The 15,516-nt window shown below is 47.5% G+C and overlaps 1 protein-coding gene across 2 annotated transcripts; it reads left to right on the plus strand.

Annotated features, from left to right (window-relative positions):
* The first annotated feature begins 1,975 nt into the window (after positions 1–1,975).
* Positions 1,976–15,478, plus strand: FIS1 (fission, mitochondrial 1). 2 transcript variants are annotated; one of them, XM_019988111.2, is made up of 5 exons: positions 1,976–2,230; positions 12,801–12,933; positions 14,210–14,286; positions 14,737–14,842; positions 15,171–15,478. In XM_019988111.2, the coding sequence occupies exons 1-5, from the start codon at positions 2,177–2,179 to the stop codon at positions 15,266–15,268; spliced, it is 468 nt and encodes a 155-aa protein (XP_019843670.1). In that variant the 5' UTR covers positions 1,976–2,176; the 3' UTR covers positions 15,269–15,478. The 2 variants fall into 2 exon arrangements, with proteins under 2 accessions (XP_019843670.1, XP_019843671.1); XM_019988112.2 differs by lacking the exon at positions 1,976–2,230 and adding an exon at positions 11,768–11,924.
* Positions 15,479–15,516: the final 38 nt, after the last annotated feature.

Genomic DNA, 15,516 nt, shown 5'->3' on the forward strand with positions numbered 1-15,516 from the left:
AAAAACTCAAAAGGCCTCCTCTCTACAAGGCAGAATCCTTACCAACTAAAACCACATTTTTGTAATTCTCTAGCATGACAGTCTCTGAGAAGGCAATGGTACTCCACTCCAGTACTCTTGCCTGGAAAATCCCATGGACGGAGGAGTCTTGTAGGCTGCAGTCCATGGGGTCGCTGAGTCAGACACGACTGAGTGACTTCACTTTCACTTTTCACTTTCATGCCTTGGAGAAGGAAATGGCAACCCACTCCAGTGTAGCAGCAGCATGACAATCTAGAAAGAGGCCCTCTGACCCTGGTCCAAGAAACTCTATTAATCTTTGGTTATGTATACAGCTTCATCCTGGAAGGTCAATGAGTTCTGAAAGAATTCCTAGAGTCAGTACTCTGGCAGCTCACGGTTGGATGAGAGCAGTGTATGAGGCAGGGGTGACAGATTTTCCAGTTCTTCTGGCAGTTTGAATTCATTGCTGAATAAAAACTGACCCAGAAATTTCTCTTGCCTGTTTCTGATTTTGCTTTATACCCCTTTCTACATCCTATGACCAAAGTGGTAAATGGTGATGTCATTCCCAGAATAGACAAATAGGAAAATCACACCTAGATAGTTTAAGGCACATCTGTTGTTTGAAACACACACACACACAAAGCAAAATATTTCTTTTTGTCTATTATTGCTGTCTAAAATTCACTCATCTGAAAGAGGCATTCCAAATAAGTGAATTAATTCGTTGTCCGAACGAAAGGCTTTATGGATAATCACCACGGTTGAGAGGTAACACTGTTGTATTAACTACCATTGCAGCTGTCTTTTCCGCTTTAGTGGCCTGCAAGAAAAAAATCATTTCTGCATATGCTTATGAGATCTCCCTCCATCCCTCATTCCTTTTAAAGTCTTTTTCTGTCCCCTCACACTAATGAAACTAAGCTCGCTAGGCTCTGATAACCGTTATAAAATGTTTATTATGTGTGCCAAGTGCTTTAAAGTCATTCTCACGTTTTCTCCTACGAGATTCACTAGGAAGGCATCAGTATTTTCACCCTTTCGGCTGAAGAAACTTAACGAGATAAAGCAAACTGACACAGTCACAGTCTGTAGAGAAATGAGGCTCAATTTTGTTCTCAAAGTCCAGTGAGCACTAAGCACCAGAATCACCCACAGGGCTTGTAAAACAACCGACTGCCGGGCCCCAACCTCAGATTGCTACGCAGGTGTGGAGCCGGGCTCAATAATGTGCATTTCTAAACAATTCTCAGGTGATGTCCAAGCTGCTAGTCCGGGGACCACCTTTAAGAACCACTGTTTCACACCTTTGCTCCTCAAAGTGTGTTAGAGAAGGCACAGCATCGATGTCCTCTCGGAGCTAATTAGGAACCCAGCATCTCGGGCCTCACCGTAGACCTACTGAACCAACCCTGCACTTTTAATAAGATTCCAGGTGATTCCTGGGCACGGTATGCGCCCTCATCACACAGATGCCAGACAGACTCTAAAGGAGGCAACAGATAAATTTTCATTTACAGAGAGCGTCTCTGGCTTAAGGATTAGCAAGGAGAACCCCGCTCACCCCGGACCACAAGGGCTAGAACTGAGATTCGGGGATTCCAGGCCTCGGCACCGCCCCTTCCGCCTCTCGGTCGCACCACGCCCCGCCTCTCCCGCGGAGATGCTCATGTTAATTGGCCAGCGGGGCCTCCGCGCCCCGCCCAGGGCTCGTCTCGGCTCCGCCTCCTTCCAGAGGGCGGAGACTGCACAGACGCAGACTGCGCGCTCTTCCCGCTCGAGTCTTCCCGGGTTCTCGGGGTGACCGAGCCCTCCTCCTAGAGCAGACCCTGGGGTCACCCTTACCTCCGGGGCCGACCGAGTCGCCACCCGTAAGTGCAGATGTCTCCGAGGTTCTTAACGTCTTTTTTTTTTTTTTTTTTTTTAAGAATGCCTGCCGTTACTCTCTCATTCACCCCACGAAGAATTCTTGGGTGTCTGCCCTTTGGCAGAGAGATAAACAAGACACGGTCCCTGTCCACATAAAGGACTGTGGGACTGGGTGATAAGAGCTGCCCCGGAGGGTAACGGCCCTGAGGCTGGCAGTTAGTTGCCGGCCACGCAGGGACTCAGGTGTTTGGTGGATGGAGAGCTCTGGTTGGAGAGCATTCCGAGTGGAAGAAAGGTGGCCGTCATGAAAACTCTCCGTGTGCAGGGCGCGTGGGTGCCTGGAGACGAAGCTGGAGAGGTAAGCAGAGGCGATCCTGAAGGGCTTTGTATGCATCATAAGAAATTTCAACCATGTCCTGAGTAGTCTAGACGGTATTTTAATCCGGAGATGTGGGGTCTCATCTGCACTTTAAAATGCAGCTGGCAGCCAGGCTGGGTTGAAAGAGGAAAACATGTGAAGGCTGTTAAAGAGTATGACGACAGAATGGAGGCAGTGGTGGCTTGATATTATGTATTTATTCAGTAGCTATCTTTTTTCTTCTAAGATTGACTTCCATGGGACAAGGATTTATGTCTGTTTAGTTCATTTCTCTTACCCAGCACTTAGAAGGGTGCCTGGAACACAGCAGACCCTTAAGAAATGTTTTGTTGGATGGATGAACGAATCAGTTGGGGGTTGACAGGACTTCCTGTCTAATTAAACAGTAGATGAAAGTGGGAAGTAGAGGAGACTGATCACTGAAGATTAGATCACAAATAGTGGAACCCTTGGGACTTCCCTGGTGGTCCAGTGACTAAAACTCTGCACGCCCAGCCAGGGGCCCAGGTTCGATCCCTGGTCAGGGAACTAGATCCTGCATACCATAACTAAGACTGGGCACAGCCAAATAAATAACAAATTGTTGTTGTTTGGTCGTTAAGTCGTGTCTGACTCTTTTGACCCCAAGGACTGCAGCACTCCAGACTTCCCTGTCTTTCACTATCTCCCGGAGTTTGCTCAAACTCATGTTCATTGAGTCGGGGATGCCATCCAACCATATCATCCTCTGTCACCCCTTCCCCTCCTGCCCTCAATCCTTCCCAGCATCAGGCTCTTTTCCAGTGAGTCGGCTCTTCGCATCAGGTGGCCAAAGTATTGGAGCTTCATCATCGGTCTTTGCAATGAATATTCAGGGTTGATTTCCTTTAGGACTGACTGGTTTGATCTCCTATTAACTTTTTAAAAATAATAGTGGAATTCTGTTTGGTGGGTGTTTGCTGAGAACTTCTCCTGGGCTGACCTGACAAGATGCTATAGGGCAGAAGTCCGAAACAGGCTCCAATTTCTGGTGTCCTCAAAGTAGGGCCTCTGCCACAAAGTATCAGTTCTAGGTTTTGGTTCCACCAGGAAAAATGTCAGTTTCTTTTCTGCCCACTCACAGGACTGAATTTGAGAAGGTCGTAATTTTTTGTTTTGAATATTATCAGCCTAGAATCCAGATCACTGACTTTAAGGCTGTTTGTTATTATATTGATGTAACATAATATTGATGTAATGTCATTTAATAAAACCATTCCTTGGTGATTTAGTTGTTTGTTTACCTTCAGAGATATGCAGAAATGAATATCTTCATGCCTTCTCTTTCCTTTCTTTTCTTTTTGGCTTTTGTTGAATACTTTTTCCCCCCACAGAAGTAGATTACTAGTCAAGAAATATAGCTCTTACTATATATTGACTGGTTTCTTTTCCAAAAAGTTAATCATAGCAACTGCAACAACCATTTATGCAACAATAATTAGTACAAATTGAGTATCTACTGGTAGAGGCTCTGAGCTCTGTGGGCATAAAATGAACAAAACAGACAGACCCTGCCCTCCTGTAGCTTCCAGTCTAGTACAGGAGGGTGGTATTCATCAGCAAATCACACAAGTGTATAATTAGAAAGTAACACATCATTTCAGTTCAGTTCAGCCGCTCAGTCGTGTCCGAGTCTTTGCGACCCCATGAATCGCAGCATGCCAGGCCTCCCTGTCCATCACCAACTCCCGGAGTTTACCCAAACTCATGTCCATCAAATCAGTGATGCCATCCAGCCATCTCATCCTCTGTCATCCCCTTCTCCTCCTGCCCCTAATCCCTCCCAGCATCAAGGTCTTTTCCAATGAGTCAACTCTTCGCATGAGGTGGCCAAAGTACTGGAGTTTCAGCTTTAGCATCAGTCCTTCCAATGAACACCCAGGACTGATCTCCTTTAGGATGGACTGGTTGGATCTCCTTGCAGTCCAAGGGACCCTCAAGAGTCTTCTCCAACACCACAGTTCAAAAGCATCAATTCTTCAGTGCTCAGCTTACTTCACAGTCCAACTCTCACATCCATACATGACCACAGGAAAAACCATAGCCTTGACTAGACGAACCTTTGTTGGCAAAGTAATGTCTCTGCTTTTGAATATGCTATCTAGGTTGGTCATAACTTTCCGTCCAAGGAGTAAGTGTCTTTTAATTTCATGGCTGGAGTCACCATCTGCAGTGATTTTGGAGCCCCAAAAAATAAAGTCTGACACAGTTTCCCCAACTATTTCCCATGAAGTGGTGGGACCAGATGCCATGATCTTCGTTTCCTGAATGTTGAGCTTTAAGCCAACTTTTTCACTCTCCACTTTCACTTTCATCAAGAGGCTTTTGAGTTCCTCTTCACTTTCTGCCATAAGGGTGGTGTCATCTGCATATCTGAGGTTATTGATATTTCTCCCAGCAATCTTGATTCCAGCTTGTACTTCTTCCAGCCCAACGTTTCTCATGAGCGGAAACATAAAGTAACACATTAGATTAGATCAGATCAGATTAGTCGCTCAATCGTGTCCAACTCTTTGCGACCCCATGGATTGCAGCACGCCAGGCCTCCCTGTCCATCACCAACTCCCGAAGTTCACTCAGACTCACGTCCATCGAGTCAGTGATGCCATCCAGCCATCTCATCCTCTGTCGTCCCCTTCTCCTGCCCCCAATCCCTCCCAGCATCAGAGTCTTTTCCAATGAGTCAACTCTTCACGTGAGGTGGCCAAAGTACTGGAGTTTCAGCTTTAGCATCAGTCCTTCCAAAGAAATCCCAGGGCTGATCTCCTTCAGAATGGACTGGTTGGATCTCCCTGCAGTCCAAGGGACTCTCAAGAGTCTTCTCCAACACCACAGTTCAAAAGCATCAATTCTTCGGCGCTCAGCCTTCTTCACAGTCCAACTCTCACATCCATACATGACCACAGGAAAAACCATAGCCTTGACTAGACGGACCTTTGTTGGCAAAGTAATGTCTTTGCTTTTGAATATGCTATCTAGGTTGGTCATAACTTTCCTTCCAAGGAGTAAGCGCCTTTTAATTTCATGGCTGGAGTCACCATCTGTAGTGATTTTGGAGCCCAGAAAAATAAAGTCTGACAGTGTTTCCACTGTTTCCCCATCTATTTCCCACGAAGTGGTGGGACCGGATGCCATGATCTTCGTTTTCTGAATGCTGAGCTTTAAGCCAACTTTTTCACTCTCTACTTTCACTTTCATCAAGAGGCTTTTTTTGACGAACTCCTTTTCCTATTTGGAACCAGTCTGTTGTTCCATGTCCAGTTCTAACTGTTGCTTCCTGACCTGCATACAAATTTCTCAAGAGGCAGATCAGGTGGTCTGGTATTCCCATCTCTTTCAGAATTTTCCACAGTTTATTGTGATCCACACAGTCAAAGGCTTTGGCATAGTCAATAAAGCAGAAATAGATGCTTTTCTGGAACTCTCTTGCTTTTTCCATGATCCAGAAGATGTTGGCAATTTGATCTCTGGTTTCTCTGCCTTTTCTAAAACCAGCTTGAACATCAGGAAGTTCATGGTTCACATATTGCTGAAGCCTGGCTTGGAGAATTTTGAGCATTACTTTACTAGCGTGTGAGATGAGTGCAATTGTGCGGTAGTTTGAGCATTCTTTGGCATTGCCTTTCTTTGGGATTGGAATGAAAACTGACCTTTTCCAGTCCTGTGGCCACTGCTGAGTTTTCCAAATTTGCTGGCATATTGAGTGCAGCACTTTCACAGCATCATCTTTCAGGATTTGGAATAGCTCAACTGGAATTCCATCACCTCCACTAGCTTTGTTCATAGTGATGCTTTCTAAGGCCCACTTGACTTCACATTCCAGGATGTCTAACTCTAGGTCAGTGATCACACCATCGTGATTATCTGGGTCGTGAAGATCTTTTTTGTACAGTTCTTCTGTGTATTCTTGCCATCTTTTCTTAATATCTTCTGCTTCTGTTAGGTCCATACCATTTCTGTCCTTTATTGAGCTCATCTTTGCATGAAATGTTCCTTTGGTATCTCTGATTTTCTTGAAGAGATCCCTAGTCTTTCCCATTCTGTTGTTTTCCTCTATTTCTTTGCATTGATCGCTGAAGAAGGCTTTCTTATCTCTTCTTGCTATTCTTTGGAACTCTGCATTCGGATGTTTATATCTTTCCTTTTCTCCTTTGCTTTTCGCTTCTCTTCTTTTCACAGCTATTTGTAAGGCCTCCCCAGACAGCCTTTTTGCTTTTTTGCATTTCTTTTCTATGGGAATGGTCTTGATCCCTGTCTCCTGTACAATGTCACGAACCTCAGTCCATAGTTCATCAGGCACTCTATCTATCAGATCTAGGCCCTTAAATCTATTTCTCACTTCCACTGTATAATCATAAGGGATTTGATTTAGGTCATACCTGAATGGTCTAGTGGTTTTCCCTACTTTCTTCAATTTCAGTCTGAATTTGGCAATAAGGAGTTCATGGTCTGAGCCACAGTCAGCTCCTGGTCTTGTTTTTGCTGACTGTATAGAGCTTGTCCATCTTTGGCTGCAAAGAATATAATCAGTCTGATTTCAGTGTTGACCATCTGGTGATGTCCATGTATAGAGTCTTCTCTTGTGTTGTTGGAAGAGGGTGTTTGTTATGACCAGTGCATTTTCTTGGCAAAACTCTATTAGTCTTTGCCCTGCTTCATTCCGTATTCCAAGGCCAAATTTGCCTGTTATTGCAGGTGTTTCTTGACTTCCTACTTTTGCATTCCAGTCCCCTATAATGAAAAGGACATCTTTTTTGGGTGTTAGTTCTAAAAGGTCTTGTAGGTCTTCATAGAACCATTCAACTTCAGCTTCTTCAGCGTTACTGGTTGGGGCATAGACTTGGATTACTGTGATATAGAATGGTTTGCCTTGGAAACGAACAGAGATCATTCTGTCATTTTTGAGATTGCATCCAAGTACTGCATTTTGGACTCTTTTGTTGACCATGATGGCCACTCCATTTCTTCTGAGGGTGTGAACTAAAAACACAGGCCACTTGCCAAGAGACAGAAGTCAGTTATGCAACAATCTCAGGGGCACTGTTGGTGGTTTGGGGGTTTGTTTTTAATTTTACTGTATTTTACTAAAAAAAGGGGGATTATTGGGATTGCTTTGCCTGTTTTCATTTTGAATTCATCTGAATTGTTCCTTCCTCATTCATCTGCTGCTTAAGGGAAGTCCTCTACTGTGCAAAACAAAAACCAAAAAAATGACAAATTTACACTTAAATTTTTTAAAGATAAAAATTTGGAACATACTTACAACGTCGTCGTATCTGTTCTGTTTATTCTTTAACTGACTCCTCGTCTCTGATGCTGAAGCAGGACTCAGGTTTAAATCCCAGCTCCTCCACTTCTAGCTCTGTGACCTTGGAGAGATGAAGTAAGCTTTTTGAGTCTCAGTTTCCTCATGGATCAAACAGAACTCTTACCTTCCTGGTGTGATTTTTGACCGCAGGTCACATGTGAGCCTTCCTTTATGTGGGGGAAAAAAGAGACAATAGCAGAATGGTCTTTGGCTCTTGGAAGATGTTATTACCATACCCAAACCAATACTCATGTGGTTCACAAAAACACAGGGCTCACTAAGAAAAGATGAGCGGGTTACAGTCTTATAGTCTGAAAATGCTGGATGGGTAGTGCTCAGCCTCTCAACAGGAGCCCTCCTAATCTGGATGCCAGGGAAGGCCTTCCCTGAGGAGGAGTCTTAGAGCTTAGAACTAATGGTCAGTAGGAATTCACCAGGTCAGTCAGGGCACAAACCTATGTGTCATCCTACCCGCCTCTCTCACATCCAGTCCATCAGCAGTTCTTGCTGACCACACCTTCTGACCACATATCCTGAACTCCTTCACCTCCACTGCTGCCGCTGTAGACCAGGTCACCACTGTCTCTTGCCGGGGCTACCCCAGTAGCCACCGGAGGGATTGCTCTATGCTGGATCATTTCACTCTGCTGCCCACACCCTCCAAAGCCTTCCCATCACTTGTCACATTAAGTCCAGATCCCTTACCATAGTCTACAAGCCCCCCGACGATCTGCCCCTGGCTACCTCTCTGCCCTCATTTTCTAAACAACTGTTATGTGTTCCTTCCTTAAGGCTTTGGCTCTTGCCATTTCGTCTCCCTGGAATGTTCTCCTCATTCACCTACATGGCTACTTCAGTTCCCTGTCCAGGTATCACTTCTCCATGGTCGGCTTCTTTGAGCTCTCCTCCACCAGCATCCTCTTCTCTCATTGTCCCTTTCCCCTGCTTTTCTTGTTTTCACAGCACTTTATAAACTCCTGCCATTATTGTGTTTTTAGTTATTTACTTGTTTGATTATTTTTTCTGTTTTCCCCACTAAAATGCAAGTTCTCTGAGAACAGGAACTTTGTTCAGTGCTGATCCCAAATACTTAAACAGTGCCTGGCACATAACAAGTGCTCAACACGTATTTGTTGAGTGAAATAAATCATGAATGAATGAGTCATATAAGCAAAGCGGGGGGCATTTCATGGTGGGGGGAGATGTTCTAGATAGCAGGGACTGCATGTACAGAGGGCCTGTGGCCACTAGGGGTTGCAGAACTTAAAGGAGGCCTGTGGGGTTAGTGTACAGACAGGGAGAGGCAGTGAAGGAGAGATGATGCAGAGCAGGAGCCAGACCAGACTACAGAGAACCTTCTGGGCTTTGCTGCGAGGTTTTGGCCTTTGTTCTAACAGCAGTGAGAAGCTATTAAAGGGTTTTAGATAAACTGAGAATTGTATTTTTATAAGGTCTCTCTGCCTACTCCAAAGTGACAACAGTTTGCATTTGGATGGTATTGAAAAAGGTCAGTTCAGTCGCTTAGTCATGTCCCACTCTTTGTGACCCCATGGACTGCAGCATGCCAGGCTTCCCTGTCCATCACCAACTCCCAGAGCTTACTCAAACTCCTGACCATCGAATCAGTGATGCCATCCAACCATCTCATCCTCTTTCGTCCCCTTCTCCTCCTGCTTTCAATCTTTCCCAGCATCAGGGTCTTTTCCAATGAGTCAGTTCTTTGCATCAGGTGGCCAGAGTACTGGAGCTTCAGCTTCAGCATCAGTCCTTTCAATGAATATTCAGGACTGTTTTCCTTTAGGACTGACTGGTTGGATCTCCTTGCAGTCCAAGAAGATCTCAAGTTTTCTCCAACACCACAGTTCAAAAGCATCAATTCTTCAGTGCTCAGCTTTCTTTATAGTCTAACTCTCACATCCATACATGACCACTGGAAAAACCATAGCTTTGACTAGACGGACCTTTGTTGGTAAAGTAATGTCTCTGCTTTTTAATATGCTGTCTAGGTTGGTTATAGCTTTTCTTTCAAGGAGCAAACATCTTTTAATTTCATGGCTGCAATCACCATCTGCAGTGATTTTGGAGCCTCCCCAATAATAGTCTCTCATTGTTTCCCCATCTATTTGCCATGAAGTGATGGGACTGGATGCCATGATTTTCGTTTTCTGAATGTTGAGTTTTAAGCCAACTTTTTCACTCTCCTCTTCCACTTTCATCAGGAGGCTCTTTAGTTCTTTGCTTTCTGCCATAAGGGTGGTGTCATCTGCATACCTGAGGTTACTGATATTTCTCCCAGCAATCTTGATTCCAGCTTGTGCTTCATCCAGCCCGGCATTTCGCATGATGTACTCTGCATATAAGTTAAATAAGCAGAGTGACATTATACAGCCTTGATGTACTCCTTTCCTGATTTGGAACCAGTCTGTTGTTCCATGTCCAGTTCTAACTGTTGCTTCTTGACCTACAGGAGGCAGGTCAGGTGACTTGGTATTCCCGTCTCTTTTAAGAATTTTCCACAGTTTGTTGTGATCCACACAGTCAAAGGCTTCGGCGTAGTCAATAAAGCAGAAGTAGATGTTTTTGAAAAAGATGGAGAAACGTAATTTGGAAGTAAAATAAACAGGCACTACTTCTTACCCCTATAATCCAGGGTGGATGGCTGTGCTTACTGGACCTAAGAAACAAACTTAAGATCTCTTCATTGGCACAGAATTGAGCCATGTAACACATTCTTTTTCTCCCCACAAATAACATTTAACAAACCCTGATGGAGCTTTTGCCACGTGCCAGGCCTGTGCCAAGAGCGGCAACAGATACAAACATGGATGAGGGGTAGCAAGCCACCCAAGGAAAGTAACATCCTGATAGAAATAGTAGACTTTTGCCTTTCTTAAATTCCCTGCCTTCAAAGGAAGGTAAGTTCTACTTGCCATTAGTGTTCAGCCCTATTTTCACTCATCTGCTTCATATTATGTACACCTTTTTACCCTCTCTGCTCACCCCAATGCCCAGCCAAACTTAGGCACTCAGTACATCTTTGAAAGAATGTAAATTTTTTTTCCTTGACTATTATGGAGCCAGTTCCCTAAATTGAGGTTTCTCTTAAAGTTTACTGAGCTCATATCAACTGTCCAAGCCAAATAGAAAAGAATAACTTCCTACCTTAACTCACAAGGCTATTATGAGGAAAAAAAGATTCAAGGGGATTTGCAAATGTGAAAGGTGTGTGTTTGGCTGCTAACCCCCTGCATTTGCACTATGGTCATTACTATTATTTCCTGACAATTCAACAAATATTTCTTGAACATTTCATTTTCCTTGTGCTCAGAGCTAGAGATGGACAGATAAACAAGATACAGTTTCTGCCCTCAGGGAACTTACATTCACACGTGTGCTGGAGCACTGTGGGTCAAGGTAAAGAGAATTTGAAAGTCACTACCTACGCTTCACTGCACAGAACACAGATGCCAGAGCACCATGCAGCATTTCCCCTTTCCATGTTTTGTTGCTTCTCACTTCCAAGCGCCTTAATGCCCATGACCCCACATGAAGGGCCTTTCCCCCTTGAGTACACCCAGAGGATGCTTTATTAAATAATATTTAAAATATTGGACCTTCTGTGCAAGCAGAAGCAACAGCTTTTCTTTAAATTCCCATTAATAGCATCCCCCATTAGTATGTATTCCAGTCTCTGGTTTACGGTTGACAGATCTAGTTTTCTTTGCTCTTGCATTTTAAGTCCGCCCGGGCCCTGTAAACCCTGGTACGAGTTATGATTTTCTTGCAGGCACTAAAAAGTCACGTAGCCCCTAGGGTCCTAGATATCTGGGAGCAAGGAGGTGGGGGGTGGGGGGCGGGAGGAAAAGAGAGGGTTAGACTAGATCTAAAATTACGGGATCCATGCCCAGATCCCCACCTTCTCTTTACGCTGTTTTCAGTCTCGGGGCTAACCATCAAGACACAGTCTCGTACTTTACTGAGGTAGCCTCTGTAGACGGAGGCACTTGCAGGGTACCCAGGAAGACCAACTTTAGGAGTGGCCAGGCGCCGTGCGCGGCCTGCGGGCTCTGGTGAGAGAGAGGGATCTGTCGGAGCATGCGCATCAGTGACCCCAGCTGCGCGCTGCGGCGGCGGTAGGCGGAGGCGGGTTCGGCGGCGGCTACGGGGAGCGATTGGTTCTGCGTAGGGAAGGGCGGTTCCGCTTCCGCCGGACACCGGAAGTTGCTCTCCGCCCCTGTCAATGGGCCATGGAGAAAGTGGCACTGTAGCGTCTGAGTTGTGAGACCTGCGGGGCCGGCGGCCATGGAGGCCGTGCTGAACGAGTTGGTGTCTGTGGAGGACCTGCTGGTGAGGCCCGGCTCCGAGGGAGGGAAAAGGAAGATTCGGAGGGGCGGGCCCTGAGGAGAGGGGTAGGGGCCAGACTCTCCTCCCAGCATCAGTTTTGCCTAGAGAAGCCGAACTACGGCTCCCGGCAGCCCCAGTAGCGTTCGGCTCTTGCCCAGAGGGTCCACTTTGCCCCAGAGCCTAATGGGAGTTGTAGTTTCCTATGCCACCACGCCTCAGACTCGGGGCCTGGAGTCTGACGGGTGCTAGGTTCTCTCAGAAGCTCGAGGTCAGGATGCGGGCACTTGATTTTAAGTGCTCCTTCAGTGGCGGGGGAACACAGCGACCACCGTAAAGTTTCACGTATCACTCAATCCGGCACAGCGCTAAGTCCCTTGTAGGGGATGTCTCAATCTTTGTAGCTCTAACAGGAAATAGGCAGGTTTATTACGGTTTTTTCCTTCAGATAAGATAGGGTCCAGACTAGGCAGGGTGGGGCTGAGAGAAGCAGTCTCCGACGAGGGGCCGCGTGGGCTGGTCTGTTGTTGAGCTGTTCTGACAGCCTGTTTACTGTTCAGGCCAGCCTCCCAGGGTCAGCTGCTCCGGGAGCGGTGCCTGGGGCCGCCACCAGGTGGCATCTCCACTCGGCACCACTAGGGGGAGGGAAGCAGAGAGGGGAGGTGCAAGGAGACAAAGGAGACGACCCGGCAGTAAGAAGCGGAATGCCTGGGTCCCAGAGATGAAGATTGCAGGACTTGGGGTACCCCATGGTCGGGTACCCCAAGACCCGAACGGGGGGGTGTGGCAAAGGAGAAGATGGGTAACAGGGACACCCAGGTCCTGCTAGAGTTCGGCTTGCCCCCTTCGCTTCTAAATGACTCCTCTCCTCTCCTGTGGCAGAAATTTGAAAGGAAATTTAAGTCTGAGAAGGCAGCAGGCTCGGTGTCCAAGAGCACGCAGTTTGAATATGCCTGGTGCCTGGTGCGAAGCAAGTACAACGACGACATCCGTAAAGGCCTTGCTCTGCTGGAGGGTGAGGTGCTAGGCTGACTCCCCAAACGCCCCTTCCCAACTTGCCATCGTCATCCTCTGCCACCATTGGCCTGGTTTGCTCCCTCCATCTCCAGTGTGGGGGTCCTTTTTCAACATGGGATCTCAGAGTACAGTTATCTTCCAGTAAACTCACTGCAGGAAAGGGCTATACTTAGTCTGACTTCTCCCAGTGTGCTTTTGGCTACTTGCTACCTCATTGGTGTTTTGCCAGACAGTCATAGCATGTCAGTCCCCGCGGGACTTTGGTGATCTGGTCGTCTAGACAGAAGGAAAGTGACTGGTCTCAGGTCAGACAGCTGGTTAATTAATGGCTGAATTGGGACCAGAAGCTCCTGTCTTCATGTGTCCCAGTCATGTCTGCCCCCACACCTCACCATGTTGCTTCTTTAGCAGCTATTGTTGAAAACCTTTGGGGGGAGTCGTGTAGAAGTCCAGAAGACCATCCTCAAAACCTGGGAGCAGATGGTGTTTTTTTGATCAGAATCCTGTTTCCTTTAACTTTGGATAGGTCACCGTTTGTCAGAGGCCACAATACTTGACCTTTAAATTTCTCTGTACCCCTTTTCTCTTGGTCAAGTAATGGTGTATAAACAATCACTATACTAGCCAAAGATGCCTGTTGTAAATCCATAAAAGTAAGAATCTTCCTGAATGCAAACCATCTCAGCCTCCGTTTGTGTATTTCTCAGGTTTCCTGAGAAGTAGGACACAGTTGGAGAAGTGGTCTCTAAACATTGCCAGTCTAGTTGAGCAGACAGACAGATGCTTGGGAAGCTGTATAAACACCTGCCAACTTAGCAACAAATTCTAGTGCACAGAGTACAGCTGAACACGTAACCTTATGGGAAGTCACTGACCTTAGAAAGTTAGGTGGGATCTTTCAGGGAGGGGTAGTTGAAGGCAAGTTTGGAGCTGTTTTTTTAAAAAGAGAAGGTGTGAAAACTTATTTTGAACACTAGTCTGGGCAGCAAGCAACTGGAATAGAGATGCCTTTGGCTTGTCCAGTGCCCTGATTTGCTTTTAGTTCACTTGGATGAACCAGAGTTGACTGGAGTGTTGATATGGGGGCTGCATACACCTCAGTGTTGGCTGGGGTTCATGCTGCCCCACGGGTCTGGCTAGGAAGCCCGGAGTGACTGGAGCTGAAGTGGAGGCTCAGGACAGTGAATTTAGGGAGTGGAGGGGGTGTCTGGGACACGGGCACTAAGAAGGAAGAGAAGGGGTTTTTACCCTTTTCCTTCCTCCCGACTCCCCAGAGCTGCTGCCCAAAGGGAGCAAAGAGGAGCAGCGGGATTACGTCTTCTACCTGGCCGTGGGGAACTACCGGCTCAAGGTAAAGCAGAGCGCTTCCTTCTCCCACTCCCTTCCACCCCCGCCCACCCGGATGGCCAAGCACCCGCTCATCTCTCTCCTCCAGGGTAGAGCCCAGGCCAAAGAGGGTAGTAGGCAGGGGGTGGTGTTGGGTACAGAGGTGCAAGGTGAAAGCAGGCCAGGACACTAAGGGAAGGCGAGAGACAGAGGGTCTGGGTGCCTAGGGTGTGGGGAGCAAAGTGATGTCAGCACTGGGGTGCAGCCCCAAGCCTTGGGCTGTTATCTCCTTCAGCTTATCACCCCCACACAGTTGGGGTGGTTTGTGGACTCTACTCCTCTGGGTGGGGCTGGAGCGAGGGAGGGGGTGGAGGGAGAGGGAGGAGTCCCAGGGCCAGCGGAGAGAAGGCCCCTCTGATGGGCAGGCGGAGGGATGGAATTCTGAGGGGGGGTGTGTTGTTTTCCCTGAGTGCAGGAATATGAAAAGGCCCTGAAGTATGTGCGAGGGCTGCTGCAGACAGAGCCGCAGAACAACCAGGCCAAAGAACTGGAACGGCTCATTGACAAGGCCATGAAGAAAGGTGAAGGCCGTCCTCTCTTCCCCTCTGCCTCCCTCCACTCCCTGCCCTCATGTTTCCTTGGCCCCCAGCATCCCCGGGTCCCTCTCCACTCTGTTGACTTCTCTTCTGTCCCCCGTGCCTGGGCCTTCTGGTCTCTCTTCAGATGGTGCCCTCCAGGCAGTTCCTCCTCAAACCCTCTTCTTTCCCCGGCCCTCAGGGGCCCTCACACCAGGACTCCAGGGAGACAGGCACGTCTTCTGCCAAGGAGCAGCAGGCTGTGAGGTGGTAGCCCAGGTCGCCGCAGGGACTGGGTTTGGCCTCGTGACAGTCTCCCTTTTCCTCTCCCCAGATGGACTAGTGGGCATGGCCATCGTTGGAGGCATGGCCCTGGGCGTGGCGGGACTGGCTGGACTCATCGGACTTGCTGTGTCCAAGTCCAAATCCTGAAGGAGACGGCATCCCTGCGTCTGTGCAGGGACACGTGGGAGCCCATGGAGGACACTGGAAGAGCGCCCCACCCCCCCCGGCCATCCCTTTCTTCTCCTGCACCCATCCCTGTCCTCTCTGGCCGTCACCCTCTCCCCTGAGACCTGTCACCTATCCCCAAATCATGCGCTTGGAGATGAGTGTAAATAAAACTGGACTTGGGCTTGGGAACCTCTTGTGTCCATGTTGAGAAAGGGGTGGGTTTGGTT

This window comes from Bos indicus, chromosome 25 (genome assembly GCF_029378745.1).
Source record: "Bos indicus isolate NIAB-ARS_2022 breed Sahiwal x Tharparkar chromosome 25, NIAB-ARS_B.indTharparkar_mat_pri_1.0, whole genome shotgun sequence".
Classification (NCBI taxonomy): domain Eukaryota; kingdom Metazoa; phylum Chordata; class Mammalia; order Artiodactyla; family Bovidae; genus Bos; species Bos indicus.